The following is a 20,695-nucleotide window of genomic DNA, read 5'->3' on the forward strand; positions in this document are numbered from 1 at the left end:
AATGCAACTACGCTTTTCAATGTAATTCCACTTTGTTTACAATGGTTCTCTCTGTTTAAAATGTCAACAATGAAAATTAAATACAAGAGATCATGAGATTTATCCGTGGGCTGGTTCAGTTGGAAAATATCACGTTTCACTGATAACAATGTTTTCTTGCGTTTATTTTCTATTTTACAGAATTGATGTTTTATTTTCCAATGATCCTACGCTATATTGAATTAAATATGACATTTTTATATAAACATACCTCTCCTTCTTCCATGTTATGAACCCCATGGCGTAGTGACGTCAGCCTTATTAATTTTTATCCTGCATTTCGCTATATACTCGACATTTTTATTAAAATACTAAACACCGCATTTTTATAAGTTAAATCATTTATTAGAAAACTTTTTTGTGTCGAAATAATATAAGAACTTTTTCTAAACTTTAATGAAACAAAGTAGTGACTTATTAAGAGTTACATTTTATTACAAATAAAAATAGTGTTATTAAAAATTCAAATGTAAGATTGATCTGACAAAAATAAATTAAATAAACTTCTTAAACTCAAAATCATCTTCCCTTCTTTTTCGTTCTAGAAGGAACTTTAGCACAAATATCAAAGCAGCTATTGCAGTTAATGCTAGTATGATGACGTCAAACCTCAGCGTCGGGTACCAGGGCGTCATAGGTACTGTGGAGCGTAAATGCAGCGCTCCGTTTGTACGAATGACATGTTCTATCCAAAACATGAGCTCTATGCTTTGAGGAAGAGGACGGTCGTGGTATATTGTGGATAGATGTTGCACTCGTTCTTTGTAACTGAAAGAAAAAACAAAGAAATATAGAGACTTGCTTCCTTTTTTGAAAAACACCATATTTTTAAGTAACTCGATGGCAACGTCGCGGCGTAGTGCAACAAATACGGTATCGTTACCTAATTTCTTTTCGCGTTTAAACCCGTTTAGCAAATTATTATCAAACCTGCTGAGATTAATGGTAAAATTTACTGTTTTCTAAATAACTTCTCGCAATAAACATCATACTTCAGCGAGTTTACGTTAAAGATATTTGCTTACATATAAAATAATAACTTTATATTCAACTGGCTGAGTTCGTTCAAGAACAAGACCCTAATCTGAACTCACATTCGAGTTCCTTAGTCGAGTCAATGAATATGTATTTATTAATACCAGTTCAATAGTTTTGAAACTATGCAACATCTTTTACTCACACAAATGTTGAACATTCACTTTGTTATTAGTCTTACGTACTCTGATGACGAAATATAGAGATAGAACAATAAAAATGAACAAAATTTCTGCAAAAACATATATTATATTGTATTTGCGTTTCCGTCATGCTATCTCATTTACTCACACGAAGAATAGTAGAGAGAGAACTATTTTACCTACATGGTAATTGGTATAGTAACTTCCTTTGGTTAAGGTAGCATTACCAAAACGCAAAATTCAAACGTTATGAATACGCAAACAGCGTATTCATAACGTTGGTTATGAATACGCAAACAGCGTATTCATAACGTTGCTTCTTTTACTCAAACAACAAATAGCCAATAATATTTCTACAAATACGCAAACAAAAATAACAAAATCAGATGCTAAAGGTTCACAGAAACAAAAGAGCGCAGTACTCTCGCAAATCAAAGCTGGTAAAAGCTTGCACTGACATTAAGCCTTAGAACTCAGTGCCAGACAACAAAGGAATTAGCCACATCAGAGGGTACCGCCTACCTGCTATTTTTCAAACCAACCCTCTCGAGGGATTTTTTTACTATTGAGGTGCAATTACTGTCTATAGTCTTTGTTGATTCGTAGAACTTTATAGTGCGTTTATACATACTAGCTCTGTCCCTGTATATAGGACGGCTTTTAAATAAAACAAGTACTGAATTTCAATCAATCGTTTCAGTAGTTTATCCGTAAAAGCGTAGTAGACAGTACTCTCACATTTATGCATGAGTTTTCCTATGGATATTATATACGCAACAAAAAAAATATTTGTATCATACAAAATGAGTTCGATACACAAAATGAAAGCGATTCATTCCAGTGAAATATCATCTGACATTTAACTCAGTCACTACTGTGCACACGCTGAGTGTAGCCAGTTTAGTAGCTCCTTTGTACAGAAAAGATTATAAATTAGCTTTAAAAAGGCACGTGGAGCGAAGAAACTTCCTTACAAATCCTTCTTCCTATGCTAGTTTTAATGTGCGAAGTTGTATACGGATTCAAAGAAAATACACAATCCTGCCTCAACCACGCCTCAAAAACGGCTTTCATAGCTTTCGAAGCGACGCACCACATTTCCATTTCAATTTCGTAGTCATTAGTTTTAATCCTGACATCAGTTTTCAAAGCCGATTTCGTCAAAGTAAAACTATTATAACATTGTGACAAGTATTTCAACAAACATGACGGGACATTTTCATGAATAAGGCCCACTAGGGACCGGAAACAAACCGTATTCCATTAAATATTTGGCACGTGAAATATCCAAACGATTTGCTATATTTGTGCCAAGTGTAGTAGAAAATTTCATAAAAGAAAAGCTCTTAGTTTCATGAACGGGAAAATAGGTGCCGTGGTGATGAAACTAGATGGAGTTTTTCAAACAGTTGCGAGTATTTTTACTAAAAGCAGTGGAGTAAAGAATTGTTGTTTCCAAAGAAATGGTTGCGTAATAAAACATTATGAGATGGTTACCTAGCAAGCTGGGAATATTAAAAATACCTGTGAGCTGCAATATTGATCGCTTGCCTTGTTATTCGCTTTTACTGGAAACTGAATTGGCAGGGGAATTTATCAATTCAGTCAGTTTCAATCATATTAAAGAACGGTTTAAAGGGAACTGGGTGCAATTCTTATTCCTCCAAAGCTTTATAATTGAAAAAGAAGTATCAAGTTTATAATTTTCAATCAACAACAACACTTCAAACATCAAACATTTTTTCGCGAACAAAGATGAAAGGTTCCTTTGTAACAGTGAATAATTACGCTCGGTATAATTAGAACATACTGTCAAAGAATTCATTCAACAAAATACTTTGAAACACCTGAAAATAGCAACAAAATTAACTTACGTGGAATTATTTAGCACTTCATCTATCGCCGCTTTTAACTTTAACGAAATTTTCGTATCCAGTTCTACTTTCTTGGCAAAACCTTTATTGACGGCTCTTTCAACGTTTCTTTTTTCATCTCTAAATACCGGTATCCCAATAATTGGAGTACTGAAATGTATAGATTCTGTGATGGACAAAAGTCCTCCGCTTGTGATCATCAAAACACAGTTAGGATGAGCTGAAAATAATAAGATTCATGAATATTTATACCCCTTTCCAACGTGATTGGGGTGGAATTTCAAGTAATCTCTTTTTAGTAGTAGGTACCCTGAAATCCTATCTTCATTTTGAGTTCGAAATTTCAGTTAATACTAGATAGTCTGTAATTTGATCTGAGATAAAGATTTCAGACCGAGATGAGACCGCTGAGACGGCAGACGCATTAAATTGTATAGACGTTCACATCTGGAAATGGTATTGATTTCACCAGTCTATTGCCTAATATTTAATTGAATTGCCTGGAGACAAGTAGGGTTGATTTTATCGGGGTTCAGGTGTGTCTGTCTCGTTTCCCTCTAGGGGATAGACGTATTCATTATCGGAATGTAGCCCCCTTGTATGCTCGTGTACGTAAATGTATACGTCGAGTGCATCCATGTACGTAGGCAATCGATATACAGGGGGTTGACAGTTCACGTTCAGCGATGCGTGGGTACAAGGGGATATGTACGTACATATACAGTATGTATTGTACGTATGTGCAAGTACCTTTGACGTATTTGAATGTACGCAGATTTTCACTAAGCTTGCTATAGAAATGGAATTGCGTTATTAGTTACTGTTGATAGATAGGTCTTAGCGCAATCACGTCGTTTAAATATTGAACCACGTTGATAATGATAAAAGTGATTGATCTGCTTGTTCATTGGTATATTTCAACGAAAAATTCGTAGAAGACACATGCGTAGAAGTAAGAGTTAAGTATTGGTTACACTGACATAACTCAAATGTTAACAAATAGCTAAAATGAAAAAAAAATCGTTAAAAATAAACTAGATTTATAATATGGAGCAAAATAGAAATAGTTAAAAAACAGAAAAGAGTAAATTATTTAAATAACATCAAAAATAGTCTAAAAACTCTAAAAAGTAGTATTTACGTATTACCATAAACTGAACAATTTTAACAGTGTCATACATTTTTGCTTTAATATTTCCTACAACAATAAACGAGGCAGTATTTATAATTCACCGTCAGTGAATGCCACAGCCGAGCTATTGTTGACAAAGTGATTGTTGTAATACATAACACCGGTAATATACTATGATTGTTGATGTTCCCTACGTGATGTTTGGATTCAGTATTTAGAAACACTGGTACGCTCTGGGATCGAATTTGTGAGGCAAATTGCATATGTATTCGTCATTGGAAGTAGAAATGTAGAATGCGTTAAATTATGAATGTTGTAAGAGTAACTCTTTGCGCTGATATTACTTAACTGTTGATTCTGCTAAAATATTGGTGTAATAAAATTCATAACAATGTCTTTCCTTATATTATTATTGCTCATATTGGGGTTTTGATTTGAATAGAATGGGTTATGATAATTAAGAAAAAAAGTATTTGTACCGAATTGGTGGAAAATTCTTCACTTACACTTGGTGAAAATACAAAATCAAGTACATGATTTTGTATTTTTAGTATATTATACATGTATTTTCATAAGTTCAAGATGTTTTATAACTAACACTAAACACTATCATTACAGAAATTATTAAAATTATCTAATAGTTAGAGGAGCAGAAACTGTATTAAAATATGAAGCGAAATTCCATCCGTATAATTATAGAACCTCACAACAATTCTGGGAAACTTATTTAAACCCGCTTTGAGAATTTAAATGAAGTAAATATTATTACATACATACCTAATACACTTTGCATCGGTATCCACTTCATCAAATGAACATTTTCAGGTACTTCGAAACTGTCTTCGTATTTCCATATAACAGTTCTATTAGTCTTCTCAAACACTTTAAGAATAGCTGTTCTTATAGTAGTTGGGATACTAAGTCCTCTTATTGCCGTTCCCATACTGAATACTATTACTCCGTTGGAGTTATCCATTATTTCTTGCAGATTCTGAAAGTAAAATCTTATTTCAATAAGTTGCGGCCATCGTTAGAGACTTACCTCTGGATTTACTTTATCCATCGAACGGTTTTTTTTTGACATTTATCCATAAGCTTAAACGTAACGCTCTTATTCAGAAATATCATTTTTCATAACATTCAAATTATCTCCCGAGAGTTATATGTTGGTGAAAACATTCCTTTACTCAAATAAAGTTTGTTGGAATACCTTTAAAATGACAAGAAGATTATACAAAAAATGCGTACGAAATCCCACAATTATTAATCTTAGAAATACATTAAAAAAAGTTGAAATACTTGACTCAAGAATAACTACAAACGTAACACCTCTATGTGTTAATCGGTCTGGCATAGATCATTTATAACTAATCACGTAGCAGGTGGAATTAGAATGAATGGCCGCCATTATTTCCTATTGACGTATCGTAACCTACTCTATTAGCTAGCGGAGGCTCAGAAGAAAAAAGATTCGTTACTCTGTTTTATTCTATCGTGATGCGAAAATTTATGACTTGGATTTCTTTAACACAAAAAGGGCTAAACCGATTTAGCGTAGATTTTGTACACAGATAGATTATAACTTGGATTAACACATTCGACTTTTTATCCCGGGATTTTTTCACACAGACGAAGTCGCGGGCTTGTACAAAACTTGGGTCTGAGACACAAGATTTTTTTTGAGGAGCCTAAACAATACATGGACTGAGTTTGCTACTTCTTTCTTTTCCTTGTCCTAGCTTTCCCTATTACATCAAATAAAACGGTATTATAACATTCTAAGAAAGCAATAATGTTATCTAATGAGGCGTGCCACTATTATGTCAGTTATATTAAACCTTCGGATGAACGATGAAAAGGAATTCTCGTCGGCAAAAAATAATATAACATTATCAGAATTTTCCTGAAAGATGTAATATCTCTGTATTGCTTGGTGCTTTAATATCAGTAGAGTATCAATTTAGCTTAGTAGACTACATATTATTATTTACTATATATTAAGATCGACAAATTAAGGTTTTTTCCTGTTTGAGTCTAACATTCCTAACAGAAAACTTTTCAAAAACAAAAAAGAACATATATGACCCAGTTCGAAAAAAAAAATTAAATGGTAAACCATATTGCGGGATAGGAAACTGTTGCAACCTGTTTTTGTAGTACAATGATTAGGTATTCTGACCTTAACCAAACGTGGTGACGAAACGTACATATATTATAAATTCGTAATAAACAAGTCCATCAAAGAGTTCCTTTTTGAACTAAAATTGACACTTGATTTATCATAGTTCGCAGTTTTCATCGACTCCACGGATGCGAGAGACGACGCCAGTCATCCATCTAGCTAACTCAGTTATTCCATTAAATAATACAGCTGAATCACAACATTGATAAATTGATTTTCATCTGTTCAATTTTCTCAAAGAACTTACTAAGAAGCCAAACAAAAATGTGATTTGATATTTTTCCTCTAAGAACGTAATAAGTAATGGATATCGGAGTAAATAAACAATTATTTGATCAGTCAAGTTTAGCCTATCAAGCGCTGAAACTTTTTGAATGGTCCTCCAGAACCCTGTTATATTTTTCCTATAATGATAAAATTAGTTGCGATCCCAAGAAAAGGTTTGTTTCGAACAACAGAATTACGGAATCCACGTGTATACTCTCATAACTTTTATAATCACTTAGCCACCTGTCATAGGGATTTTATTTACTCTTTGGCCACAAGGCTTATGGTCTAAATATCACGAATATTATATGGTAGGTACTTGATAATATTGACACCTGAGTCTAATGTGAACTAAGCTTGACGAGAAACCGAGGTAGAATATTTTTATAATATTTTCGTAAGTACGTATTGTTGATTCGACCTTTTCAGGTAGATCCTGATATGATGTCCTAATGTAATTTGTATGTTTACTTTTATTTTTCAAGAACAACTTCGCCCTAGGAATAGTTCTGTTGGTACATTTTTAGTTGTTCGTTTTGTGACTCCACCAACTTTCTAACAGTATATTTAAATTATTGTCACAGAGCAAAGACTGTTTTACTATTTCTTTTTCATCCCCATAAACCTAGTTGTTGATCCCCTAATTAATCCCATACAGCTAACACCTACATTACCTTAGACAAAGCGTATTCTTCAATATGAAAACCAGCAACTGGTAAATAATTCCTAGGTAAACCAGGTGTCCAGTCGATCGTAGAATGTGAATTACCCAACACAAGGGAGCTTTTGTATCGCACTTCTTCAAACGAGGGTAGTTCCCTCCCCCTCTTCGCCACTGCGGGTCCAAAGGCTTTATTGAATACGCTGTTTTCCTTATCGCTAATTAACCTGTAAAGGGAATTGGAAAAATTAATTAACAACCTTTTAACATGGAAATGTTAGTACCTCATCGTGCGACAGTGAATCAGAAAAATGTTACGACGTTTTTTTATAAAAAGTGATTGATGTACTGCTAAAAATACTTACTAAGCGGATGCTAACTTTTAATGAAAGTTTTATTGTTTAAAATAGTTCATGGTTTATATTAAAATAGGTTTTAGAGAAAATGTGCTCTGGGTATCTTGAATAAACATAAAATACTGTATGCGATAAGGTCGCAACATTAAATAGTGACTTGGTCATAAAAATGTGCCGTTTTAAAAGTTTTTATTGGTTATAATTCTAAACCATCTACTTAAGTCACATTCGCAGAAACTTTTGCAAACACGCAGTATCTATGATTTATAAACTAAGCTTTGAAAACTTTACGACTCTACCAGTCGTGTGATACAAGAATCAAACATTAATAATAATAAGAAGACGAAAAATATTTTAACATATTTGCATAGGATTATTTACTCGTTAAAGCCTCATTATAACAAGGGTTGTGGTGTTTGTGACGCGACTGACACGTGCAATATTACGCTCCACGTAGTTTCTACTACACACATGACGATCGATGCCTCCCACCCGTTCACGAATCCCAAAATAAACATCCATGTTTAAATAAAAAACACGACCCTAAAATATAGAAAGAAAATATAGAAAAACCTTTTTCCGCACAAAATCCCCAGCTACATGGAAAATGGCCAAACATTTTTCGCTACAAAAACCTTAAAAGTTTCATTATGAAATACTTTTGGGGTATTAAAACATTTTTCATGAAGTTTTAATACTATATTTCTTGTAAAAACAACTTTTTATACAAAAAGCAACAATTATTATAAGCGATATAAATCCCAAACGTTCAATATTACGTTATTATCCTTTGAGAAGTTTACCGTCTTATTAAAAGTTTATAACTGACAAAGTTTGATTCATCAAGTTTACTTTCTCAATGAAATAAGGATTAAATGGAACGACAGGATTATCGAGATGCCAAATTAAAGATATTTATGAACTCACTTTGTTGATTAATCACTTGTGAAGTATGGTAAATTGATAATCATTTGTTTTTAACGTCAATCAAAATATTTTGGAGTCGATCTACAAACTTTAGAGTGTTCTAAATGCAGAAGTTGTGTGATTTAGGGGTTACCCATAACAGATTGATTAGAACCCCCCCAATACTTTCCAATCAATCATGTTAATACAAATTTAATATCCAATCGCTAGGTTATACTTTTATAGAACTAGGTAAGTTAGTTTTTGTGGGAGTGGGAAGAATCTGGTATCATAATCATGTGCACATGCAAGATGTAACACTTCCCTAAAGGGTTAACTAGCGTATTATACATTACACCAACGGTTCACTAGGTAAATGGACCCCCATATTGTAAGGGGAGAACCTTATATTACCACACTAACTGGCTCTCTTGGCTCTGCTTGTGTACTAATATTTATATCTTATTACAGCAACTTAGGTGAAGGTGATGGTTTCAAAAAATTAGCTTATGATTGATCATGGTTCTTTCTTATATATCTTCAATTTTTCATGCATCACATATTTCGTCACTATCGGATCAGCAGTTTAGCTTTAAAAACCTAATAGACAGACCGGCTTTCCCGTTTACAAAAATAGTATGAAAGTATGGTTACCGTGTACAAATATAAACAACCAGTTATAGTACAAGTAAAATGAGTTACTACGTATAATCGTGCGGTCAAGTCACGTTAATTTTTTAATGACGGCGAATAGGCGTTTACAACCACCATAATTCAACCATTTTACGACGTCCTTTGTTGCCATGACTAGTACTTTGAGTCATATCGATTGAATACACTGGATTTGTCGTGAATTTCGCCTTTTTATTTCAACCTAGGTTGAAGTTACGACTGAATTGAGACATTTGATTTCGTTGACACGCAATCCTTTCGTTGTAGATAATATATTTGCATTCGTGAATGTCACCTTTAGTTATTTTTATTCCAAACTGATATGATCACGATTGTATGTATATTGCTTATTTTCCCCAAAAATCAATAAATAGAGTTGATTTTAGGAAATCTTTTTTATTTTGAATTTTGGTTAGTTTCATATTAAAATTCATTAATACTTTCTTAGTTTATAGTAGAGTAGATTCAACAAGTGATTCACTACTCCGAATCTTTTTTTTTTCGAACAATCAAGGAACTTTTCGCCGTCAGGTCGGCTTGAATGAGTCTCTAGTCGTTTAAACAAAATGTTTAAACAAGTAAGAAAACGTTGCAAATATCTACTGCTTGTCATGATCCTATGTAGTTATTATTTTCCTGGTATTGTTTAATTATTCAGTAAAACAAAGGTGTTATTAACAAAGAAAAGTTTTGTATCGATTCTAAATTAGTGATCAAATATTCATATTGGTTACCATTGCCGCTAATATTGATTTTCACGGTAATGCATTTGATATTCACCGTGTAATTTTCTATGCATAAACCCTTGTGATTTGGTATTTCCTAGTACTTTGTTGCAATAATTATACATCAAAAGTTAGCGTAGGTATTTTCATGACATAAATTATAGGCCTTGCCTAAGGTAAAAATTAATTTTTATTTGTTATTATTTATGTTCTTTCAATCAATCCGTACCAAGGGAACAGGGCGTGTGATCGCATGTATGCTACTATAACTACAAAAGTTGCACACTTGTGTTCAAGACGTGAACAATCTCTTACTTCAAAACTCATAAGATATACGCGTACGTGTGCTCTTTATGATGAATCTAGTCACGTAAGCATTTACAAGCTTTTAAGAGTGGCTGACATAAGCACGAGTCTCTAGAAACACCTGTAACAACTAGAGCAATTCCTTATTCTGAGTTTCTTTACATAATTTTATTAGTTTTACATTTTAGCGTATCGAGTATTTACTTTTTAATCTATTTTAAAGAGTTGATCCTCTGTTATATATGCTAGGGACTCTGTTCTTAATATAATATTTTCTCGATTGCTTCTGGATAGTCAATAACTTTGTCTTACCATCTATTAAACTTGTTGCGTAGAGATCTAAGTGGTTCCATCAATCCTTGCCAGAAAGGAAGCCTTTGATTTGAAGTAAAGTCTTCATCCAATAGCCTCAACACAGAGGCATCAGGTTCCATAGAAGTGTACCATATGAGTGGACAGTCGAAAACTGTGGCGAAACTGAAACAATGTAGGTACTGTTGAAGATCGTTTGCGAAGTAAAACCACAACAAACAACCCCTCTTGGATAAGGGAACGAGAAAGTTTCAAAGCTTTTAAAATGTTCAGTATGTTTTTGACACCCTTTTCTTTGAAATTTGACAACGTACCTAATTGAGATGTATTTTTCCATAAATTCTTCTGGAAAAATGTAGGTGAGTTGTACCTTAGCAGTACCTCTAAGGTACAAGTTAACTACAGTCCGGTACCCTATTAAAAAGTAGAGGGGGATAACTAAATTTTCACTTAAAAGTGTGTTTAATGAGACCAATATATACAGCACAATAAAGCCGCAAATTAATAACATGAATGTTCATTAATATCAAAATGGAAACTGCGGTAATGTAATTTAATTTATGTACCAGATTATCACGGATTCGCACAATTCTGTTTCGCAATATTCAATATAAGCAATACAAATGTAAATCGTAAGCGGTGCTCGATATTGGACTACACACTATCATAAATATGGAAATGTATTCCCATTGGACAAACAAGCCTTGATTTTTAAAACAGGAAGTGAATAGTAATCAGGTGGATTAAGGTTTTTATGGAATATTCAATGATGCTTTATTTTTTCACTGACAATAAAAATGCGAATGAAAGAACACGTATTGTGCTGTTGAAAACAAAAGAGGAATGCTTAAAACAAGCGCGGTATCATAGCGTGTTGGCGGGATTTCTTTTACATTATTAAAATCTGTGTGAAATATTAAAACTTGGCCGAATATGTGATCCAGCCACGCATTTTTTTTCGACCAGTAGCGGGATTCTCTACAGTCGGTACTGTTGAATATAGAAAGTTTGACATTGAAAATGTACTGCTAAAATAGTCGCTGATCAGATATTTATACAAAATTTCTTGATAGCTAGTCGGTTGTCGATAGTTGATAGTGGTAAAAAATCGAGCTGCAGATGCATAGGTAACTACAAGTTTAAATCTCTACTATCTATGTGACACAACTTTTGAGAATAACATTATCACATGTAGCATCTTTACATACATCTAGAGCACTTAAAACAACCCAAGTACTAAACTACAACACTACTTAGATGAACTCTTTAAACCTCCAGGTTTAAAGCAGCAGCTTTCAAGAAAGGGAAAATTACTCACAAAACACTCTAAAATGTAGTTTAATTTATAGCCACGCTCACATGCGAACAACTTGTTAAGTCATAAGAACTAGGAAACTTTGTCTTCATAGTAGCGTTGCAAAAGTTGTAAGGCAACTTATCTTCAATAAAATAGATCTATAGACTGAGGAGCCCGTAGCTCCGAGACAACAGCCACGGGGATCAAACTCTGAGGTTAAGCCACGCTTGCCGCGGTTTGTCAGTGGATGGGTGACCATGTTATACAGCGAGTTCCTCCGCGTTTCGGAAGGCACGTTAAATTGGGAGTCCCAGCTGTCATTTACAAAGTTCTTTGACAGTCGTTACCAGTAGGTAGTCAGAAGCTTATAAGTCTGACAACCTGCAATGACCAACCTGTCTTACCGAAGGGTAGCGTGTTATGACCTTGATGATGTTATGATTATAATTGGGTTGCAGAGGTCCGATAGGCAGTTGCTCCATGTATAATACTGGTATTCAGCTGCATCTAGTGAGACTGGAAGCCGACTCCAATATAGTTGGAAGAAAGGACAGGCTGAAGAAGAAGACTACTTACCCGGAGTATATTTCGCTGTACATCCAATCAGCAATGATAGTATCAAAGCCTTCGTTGGGGTCTTTTATTAGCTTTTGTACATTTGCATTCATGACTGTTGCGTTTGCTATTTTGAACGCGATTTGTAAATCTGATCTTATATCTTCTAAATCTATGTTTTTGTCCAATATGTGTTTCAAATCTGTTATCTTATCTGAAATAGAGCAGAGTAGGTAACGCCGAAAATTTCATTAAAATCATTATTATATAGATTGATTGTTAGTTCCTATTTACTATTGAAATTCAGAGACATTTAAACTACCTATTTTTTATTAGCCTGTACTGTCCCACTGCTGGTCAAAGGCCTCTTTCGCTTTCAACCAATCATGTCTATCGCTTGATTTGCGTTTCCAATACTCCAATCACTATGTCATCTATATAAAAGAGTAAATAAAGTGATAGTAAATACTAGTACACGAAGCAGCAGTTGTAAAACTTTTCGTTTTGCTGCGTCGTCGTTTCGCCTGAGATCGTTTCAGAAAACTACCTCAGTTCCATCAGTTTCAAGAACTTATTGTGCCTCGTTTCTTTCAGCGACTACTTTCAACTCCTACGATGGAGTTGGTTCTATTTTATTTGTATCTTTCCTTTCCTTAAAAGCTAAAATGTACTTTAGCTAAAATTTCAGCAAGCTATGTTTGTGCAAAAGCCTTTTCTTATTTTCTGCTACAAAAATCTCAGAAGGAAACCTAAGAATCGTACATAGGACTACGTTTTCAGCATTTGCAAAATTTGTACAGCGATTAATTGAGTAGTTCCAAGGTGTGGGTATTTTCCTACATTGCGCTGCCGCTAAGTATAGATATTCAAGTATTGAATATAATTAGTATCAAACAAAATACCTGGCATTTTCTTCACATTGTTCGACACTTGAATTTGCCGAAAGGCCTTCGTATTTTTCAATGGGTAGGGCGTCACATACGTCACCTGTAACGGTAGTTTCAAATTAATTACATTACGATAAAACATGCGAAATTCATTTTAGTGAAAGTACGGACGCTATCTTTTTAATTAGGAAATTGGTTTTCTGAACAAATAAAACTGACGTACAGTGTATTAGTACAAGTCTTTTAGCTTCGCCAGCTCTATAAAATATCGTTGTACATTTTTACACCTAAGGTACAGATAAATACAGATAAACAATAAAGAGTTTATATTATTATTATTATTATTTCGGTATTTTTTATTTTTCACGGTTGCCCGGGTTGACTGACGGCACGGGCCTAAGCCAAGTGTTCGTCAGTAAGATTTTATGCTCATTGTGTGTGATGTGTCGTTGTGTGCAAGGTATTCGTGTGTGATTGAGGGTTGTGTTCGGGGCTGATATCTGACTGAACTTGTAGAAATTTGCGTACTAGTCTGCATGTGTTTAGAATGGCTGCTTTTTGCATGAGGAAATAGGTGTTTTGAGGGAGGTTCAGTGTGTTGAGTGAGTGATGAAGCTGCTTCGGTATGACTCCTGTGGTGGAGAGTACTATTGGGACAATAGTGACTTTTTGTAAGTGCCAGAGTCGGGTGATCTCCTCTTTGAGTTCAATGTACTTAGTCATTTTTTCAGCTATTGTCGTTTGCAGGTTGTGCGTGTTTGGTATGGCGATGTCTATTAAGTATCCCGTTTTATTAGATTTGTTTATTAAGGTTATGTCTGGTCTATTGTAGTGGATGGTTTTGTCGGTAAGGATGGCTCTGTCGAAGTATATTTTTGTGTTTTGATTTTCAAGTACTGTTTCTGGGTTATATTTATAATAGGGTGTGATTGTGTCTATAAGTTTGTATTTATGTGCAAGTTTTTGGTGAATAATATTGGCCACTTGATCGTGGCGGTGCTTATAGTCAGTTTGGGCTATAGACTTGCATGCGCCTGTGATATGTTGTATTGTTTCAGGGACACTATTACACTTTCGGCAGGTATCATTGGCCAGATTTTTGATTATATATTTCCTATAGTTTTTGGTTTCTATCACTTGGTCTTGAATGGCGATCATAAAACCCTCAGTCTCTGGGAAGAGCTCGCCTCGATTTAGCCATGCGTTCGACGCCTCTTTGTCGACATTTGGTTGGCATAAATCTTGGCGGTGTCTTCCGTGCAGAGACTTTTGGGTCCATTCGGTTATTTTGGTGTTAATGTCTGTAACTGTCTCGTTTTTCTGAGCTGCGGTGTCCTTAAGGTTAAGTGGAGTGAATTTATGATCAGTGTGTGCTATGGCTTTGTGTAGAGGAGATGTTTCTGCTTTAGAGAAAAAGTATTGTCTAAGGGATACTATTTGTTTATTATGAAGATTGAGCAGGTCAATTAATCCTCTGCCTCCTTCGTTCCTTGGTAGTATTAGGCGCTGTATGCATGATCTTGGGTGATTCTTCCGAAATTTGGTCATAGTTGTGTTTATTTTTCTTTGAAGTGACTTAAGTTCTGTCTTTGTCCAGTTTATTATTCCAAAAGAATACGTGAGTAAGGGTATAACAAATGTGTTGATCGCTTTTACAGTGTTTCTGGAATTTAGTTCAGTTTTAAGGATTGTGTTTAGTCGGTGTTGGAATTGATTTCTGAGCTTTTGTTTTGTTTCTTTATGTTGAATTTGTTTGGACTGATTATAACCTAGGTATTTATATGTAGCCTGTTCGTCTAGTGACTCTATGTTTTCTCCAGTGTTCAAAGTGTAATTATGTTGGTAATTTTGTCCTGATCTAACTGAGTTAATTTTGCATTTGTCTATCCCAAAATCCATGTTTATATCAGCACTAAATTGTTCAGTTAGGTTAGCTAGATCATCCAATTGACTTTCAGTTTCAGCGTACAACTTAATATCGTCCATGTATAACAAGTGATTCAATATTTTTTGTTGGGTGTCAGTCTGTCTGTCAGTTGTTGAACATTTTAATGGGTATCCGGAGTTGGTTGAATTTAAAATATTGGACAAGGGGTTGAGAGCAAGGCAGAACCAAAGCGGACTCAGTGCGTCTCCTTGAAAGATACCTCTCTGGATTTTAATAGGTTGAGTTTCGATGACTTCGGTTAAAGTAGTGAGTTTTAAAACGGTGGACCACTTCGTCATAACGCTTTTTAAGAATGCTACTATTGTTGGGTGAATTTTATAAACTTCAAGTATTTTTGCTAACCATGAGTGGGGGACAGAATCATAAGCCTTTTTGTAGTCGATATACATACTAAATAAATCAGATTTCGTTTTTTGAACTTGTTTTAAAATGACAGAATCTATAATTAATTGTTCTTTGCATCCTTGACTGAATTTTCGGCATCCTTTTTGTTGCTCAGCTAGGATATTATTAGCTTCAATGTGTTGGTAAATTAATTCAGATATGCAGGATGTGATAATCTTGTACAGCGTTTGCAGACATGTGATCGGACGGTATTTCGCAGGGTTGGACAAGTCATCGCGATCTTTTGGGATCATAAAGGTTTTTCCTAAGGTTAGATAAGATGGTACTGTGGTCGGGTTTTGGATAAACATGTTTATGTAATTATGTAGATAGGGATGGATAGCTGTAAATTTCTTATACCAGTAACTGTGGATATGATCTGACCCTGGGGATTTCCAATTGTGTTGAGAGCGTAGTACTTTTACAAAGGTTTCGAGAGGGATACACTCGAAGGCCATTGTCTGTATGTCTGTATAATTATTGGTTTCTGATTGAATCCAATCAGCTTGTGTGTTGTGATCAACAGGATTTTGCCATATGTTTGACCAAAAGGTGTGCAGTGTTTCTGGGTTCGGTGAGTTGTTTGTTTCGTCACTACGTATTCTCTCTTGTGTGTTTGATGTGGACTGTTTAATGTTGCGGTAAAAAACTTTTTCGTTATGCGTGAATTGTGTATTTTGTTCTTTTCTTTGATTACATGCCTTGTATCTCTGTAGTCTACCTGACACAACTGAAAGTTTTTGTTTGAGTGTATCTAAAGTGTGCGTGGCTTGTGTATTTGGTGCTTCATGTCTAGTGTGTGTTTTATATTGCTCTAAAATACGGTTTGCTTGGTTTACTATATTCGTACTCCTGTTTCCATTAATAAATTGTGTTAGTCTACCTAATTTAGTTCGTAAATCATTTTGTTTACGTTCTAGCCTTCTTTGCCAATTTGGTATGTGTTTTGGTTTTGTTCGATGGGTATTAATGTCTGTTTGGAGTAAAAGCTTTGCTCCGTTCACTTTTGCTGCAGTCCAGGCAGCGGCGTATGTTATTGTTTGTAAAGTGTAAAAGTCAGTGTCGTTGTCTGTATTCTCGGGAAGAGTTATTACATTAATGTAGTTGACTATTTGCGCTAGTTGTTTAGATGGTTTTTGTTTTGGTATGTAAGATCTGTTAGTCGGGTCAGTGTCTCTGTAAAACTGTAGGGCCTGTGCAAAGGTTTCGTCTATTGTGGTATTTCTTGGTATAGTTGTCTGAGAATTGGGTTGCGTTTCATCTAAGGTTTCTAATGTCTCGTTGTTTATAAGTGTAATTTGATTAATGTTGTTAGGGTGATCATCGTGATATATGTATGTGTTTGTGTTACTGTCGTTTCTTTGTAATTCCTCTACTATTTCTTGCTTTAATGAATTCAACCTATCTTTGCTTATGTACTGATTATTAACTATAGCTCGCCTTTGATCGGCTATCCGCTGTTCACTTAGGTGGGACAGTGAAGGAAATTGGCGAATAAATTCTTCATACATTGGTTTTCGGTAAGAAGTTTCGTTTGTACCCCCATTAGTAATACGAAAGTACGATCGGATTATTGTTTCGTTATGTTCCGTGGACCATTTCATTCGAGATTGTGTTTGTATTTGTGGTATGTGTGTTTGTGCGTTTGGGACTAGTGATTGTGTTGAGCATTGTGTTTGATGGTAGTTCTGTAGTTCGGTGAGTTCGAGTTTTACTTCGTCATATATTTGATCTATGGTTGTTTGTGGTATTAATTTATTGCGTACTATAGCTCGGCGTTGGTCACCTAATCTTTGACGACTTACTTCAGTGTTCGGAAATTTTTCCATAAATTTGAGGTGAAGGGGTTCTAGGTATGATTTCGTATCAGTTCCTAGTGCAGTAAGTTGGAAGTACGTGCGCATTATGAACTCATTCATTTCTAACGTCCATCGTTTGCGCGTTATAGAATGGCCCGATGTGGGTGCAAGCTCACTGTCAAAATTGACATCCTGCACAACACTGTCGGGCGTACTACTGGTGGACAAGGTAGCTGTTCTTCTTGTCATATATGAAGGGCGAGTTGAAGGGATGGAGGAAAATAAGGAGGTAGTCTCATCGCCTGAGTCATCGGCTGTCACTTCTACGCCGCGAGCCCGCCTGTTCAGCCCCCGACGATCGGCTGTCATAGATTTATCGATGGGAGCCCGCCTGCTCGACTCCTGATCGCCGACGGTTCGCATGCTGCTACACCCAGCACCGGCTCCAGATGTGCCCCGGCGACCCCCGGGAAGCGACCGTAAATTGTACACTTTCTTGCTCATTCTCCATGAAGGGTTTACCTTTATCCTCGTTAGCCGCATAAGTTTCGATAGTATGCGTGTCCGCCCCCCACGTGGCCTGGTGTTCGGCTCGGACGTAAGGTAGGAATTTAGGGGGCTTATTATTATTATTATTATAAACAAAATCTTACGGATTTATATTATATATTTCCATCGTGTTTAATCGTACTGTACTAAAAAGGTTTACTATATTAAAAAGGAGTCTTTGTTACCTTTCTTACTTTTTATAGTTTGTTTGTAGGGCTTAGCCAATCTCTGAAACTACTGAATCAATGGTACCACCCAATTAATTTAGTTTGGAAGGTAAAACTTTTCGTTTAACAATTCCTGATTCACTATAAACAGTACCTAGTAACATCTAGCTACACAAACAAAGTTAGGTTTAGTTAACCGAAACTTGTTTATTAATGTATTTATCTACTAAGCTAAGGCTGTATTAATGTACATGCATTGCTAACCACAAATTGAAATGCTCGAAGTTATTTGTATGTCACGAGCAAACATCCATGATGTGTTTCATGTGTGTGAAGGATAATGGATTTCGCAAAGGAATCTCATTACGGAAGCATGTCTACATGTTGATATGTTTCAGGATTCTATAGCCGTATATGAAAAGATGTTAGAGTGATATGAAATGAATATTCTTTTGTAAAGTTCAGAGCAATGCACGTTACTGTGATGTGAAACTTTTTGTTAATATAAAAGGTGTGGCTCTGAATAACGTTGTAGATATTTAAGTACACTATGTTTGGTTTGCATGTTATCCAAAATTTTAGAATGAAATTCAGAATGATTTAAAATATGAACCCATTTTTATGGATTTGTATTTGATATGCAATTCTACCGCTACTGAAAATATAATGAATTCTAGATAAACCCGTATATCAAATTACTGAACCAAGAACCTAATCTAAAACAAGACAACTTCACGAGCAAATTAGGATTCAATATCATTTAGATACTACCTAAGCAACAAACATTATGGAAAATAGTATCGTACTATTGTCATAGTAATACCATAAGCAATGAACATAAGAAATTAAATAGTATCATTATACTAACCTCATGTCCAGCACTTAAAAGTCGCCTAAGCAAAGCTTCTCCAATCAAGCCATTACTAACACTAGGATACGGAAACAATAACAGCACTTTATACCCACTACAAACACCACAGAAACTCAACAATACAAAATAAATTAGCCTCCACATTGTTTCAAATGAAAGTACTACAACTAAATGTGTTGAAAAAAGGAGCAATTCTAAACTATTGTTAGATAAAGAAAAACAAGTCACGCTTTCAGATAAATTAGCTATTAGAGTTTATTACCATTCTTTAGTTTGAATATTATCGTTAGTTTATTGCATAAATTATTTAAAACTTACTTATTTTTACATCCCACGTGTTTTTAGATATTAATTATATTTTAAAAGCGAATAAATAATTGTCTTATACCACTAACCCACATCCCCACCACTGCCCTTATTTCCTATCTGAATTTCTTATGGAACGCAGTAGCCGGTGGTAAAAACATAAGCTAAATATCTTGACAGCATGTTTTGAAAACGAAAACAAGAACTGCCGGCCCTATTAAATTTGGGATAAGAACAAGATAAAAAACACTTCAGGGCAAGAGTCTTCTCCCGGAGTAAGAGAAGGTTTAAGTCTTGATTCCTCCACGCTGGTGTAGTGTGGAAGAAGAACTATTAGGCATTAAAGGTTCCCGATTCACGATTTTTTCCTTTACCGTTAGAACAAGCGCTAATCATTTCTTATACGTGAATCATTTAAAAAAATATACAGCTTATCAGTAAAAATTTACATTTTTGAGGTAGGTACAGTTCTAGTACTTGAGTCATCGGTAGATTAGTTCGTAAGTAATTTAACGAAGTGCGAATGACATAATTACTAATTTTACAAGGTTCTCCTTAATGTTTTATATATTATCTACATAAAAGTGCTTATGATAGCATTAAAAATAGGTATGTAGTTATTCTCGTGACTAATTTAATTAATTTATATTCCATTTCTACCTATCTATAACTCACTTACTGCCAATTTCTCAGTTGTACCTAATTATACGGTGTAAAGATCTAGTATCTACTTATATTACAAAATATTGACGGTCACTATATATTAATAAAACCTCAAAGAACCTACCATTTCCTTTTAAAACCACGGGCAATAAGGAGTGTTTGTTTAAAAGTTGTTGTCAAAATTCGAGCGTTGAGACTTGAGACACAATGAGTTTCTCGGATGTCAAACAATGCACGTTGATGGTGAATGACGGGTGCTCTTGTTACAAGCCATTAAGGCTTTAAGTAAACAGAGCTGATGGACGAGAATGGAACATTATAGAGTTTGTGTTGGACAAATCGGATTTTTTTTAAGTATTATGGAGTAATTCTATTTATCTGTAGCAGTTTTTGTTACGGTGGGTTTTCAGCAAGATCTAAAATGGATTAGATGTTTACTAAAAATATCCACGTTCTTCGTTTGTTTAGTATGTTTAGTGGTTAATATGTAGAGGTATAAGTTTTTTCAATGTAGGGAGAATGTAAACGTATGTTACAGCCGAAGTTTAGATGTGCTTGGAGCTCGAAGTTCAGATCGGCAGCTAACTATCAATGAGCACGGAGACTCAAGATATCCGCAAACTACCTACACAACAGAAAACATTACTTTAGAGAACTAA

At 34.8% G+C, this 20,695-nt stretch overlaps 2 protein-coding genes across 2 annotated transcripts in view; one reads left to right on the forward strand and one right to left on the reverse strand.

Annotated features, from left to right (window-relative positions):
* LOC142978877 (uncharacterized) overlaps positions 1 to 20,695 on the forward strand; it is a 54,145-nt gene that overhangs the window by 30,588 nt on the left and 2,862 nt on the right. The gene's annotated exons all lie outside the window — the stretch shown is intronic.
* LOC142978870 (UDP-glucosyltransferase 2-like) lies at positions 394 to 19,313 on the reverse strand. The gene is made up of 8 exons (XM_076123466.1): positions 19,065 to 19,313; positions 13,365 to 13,449; positions 12,484 to 12,676; positions 10,611 to 10,775; positions 7,347 to 7,560; positions 5,001 to 5,214; positions 3,092 to 3,311; positions 394 to 807 (listed from the first exon to the last, which is right to left on the reverse strand). Exons 1-8 carry the CDS (start codon positions 19,209 to 19,211, stop codon positions 534 to 536), a joined length of 1,512 nt encoding a protein of 503 aa, XP_075979581.1. The 5' UTR covers positions 19,212 to 19,313; the 3' UTR covers positions 394 to 533.

Source organism: Anticarsia gemmatalis, chromosome 15, assembly GCF_050436995.1.
Source record: "Anticarsia gemmatalis isolate Benzon Research Colony breed Stoneville strain chromosome 15, ilAntGemm2 primary, whole genome shotgun sequence".
In the NCBI taxonomy this organism is placed as follows: domain Eukaryota; kingdom Metazoa; phylum Arthropoda; class Insecta; order Lepidoptera; family Erebidae; genus Anticarsia; species Anticarsia gemmatalis.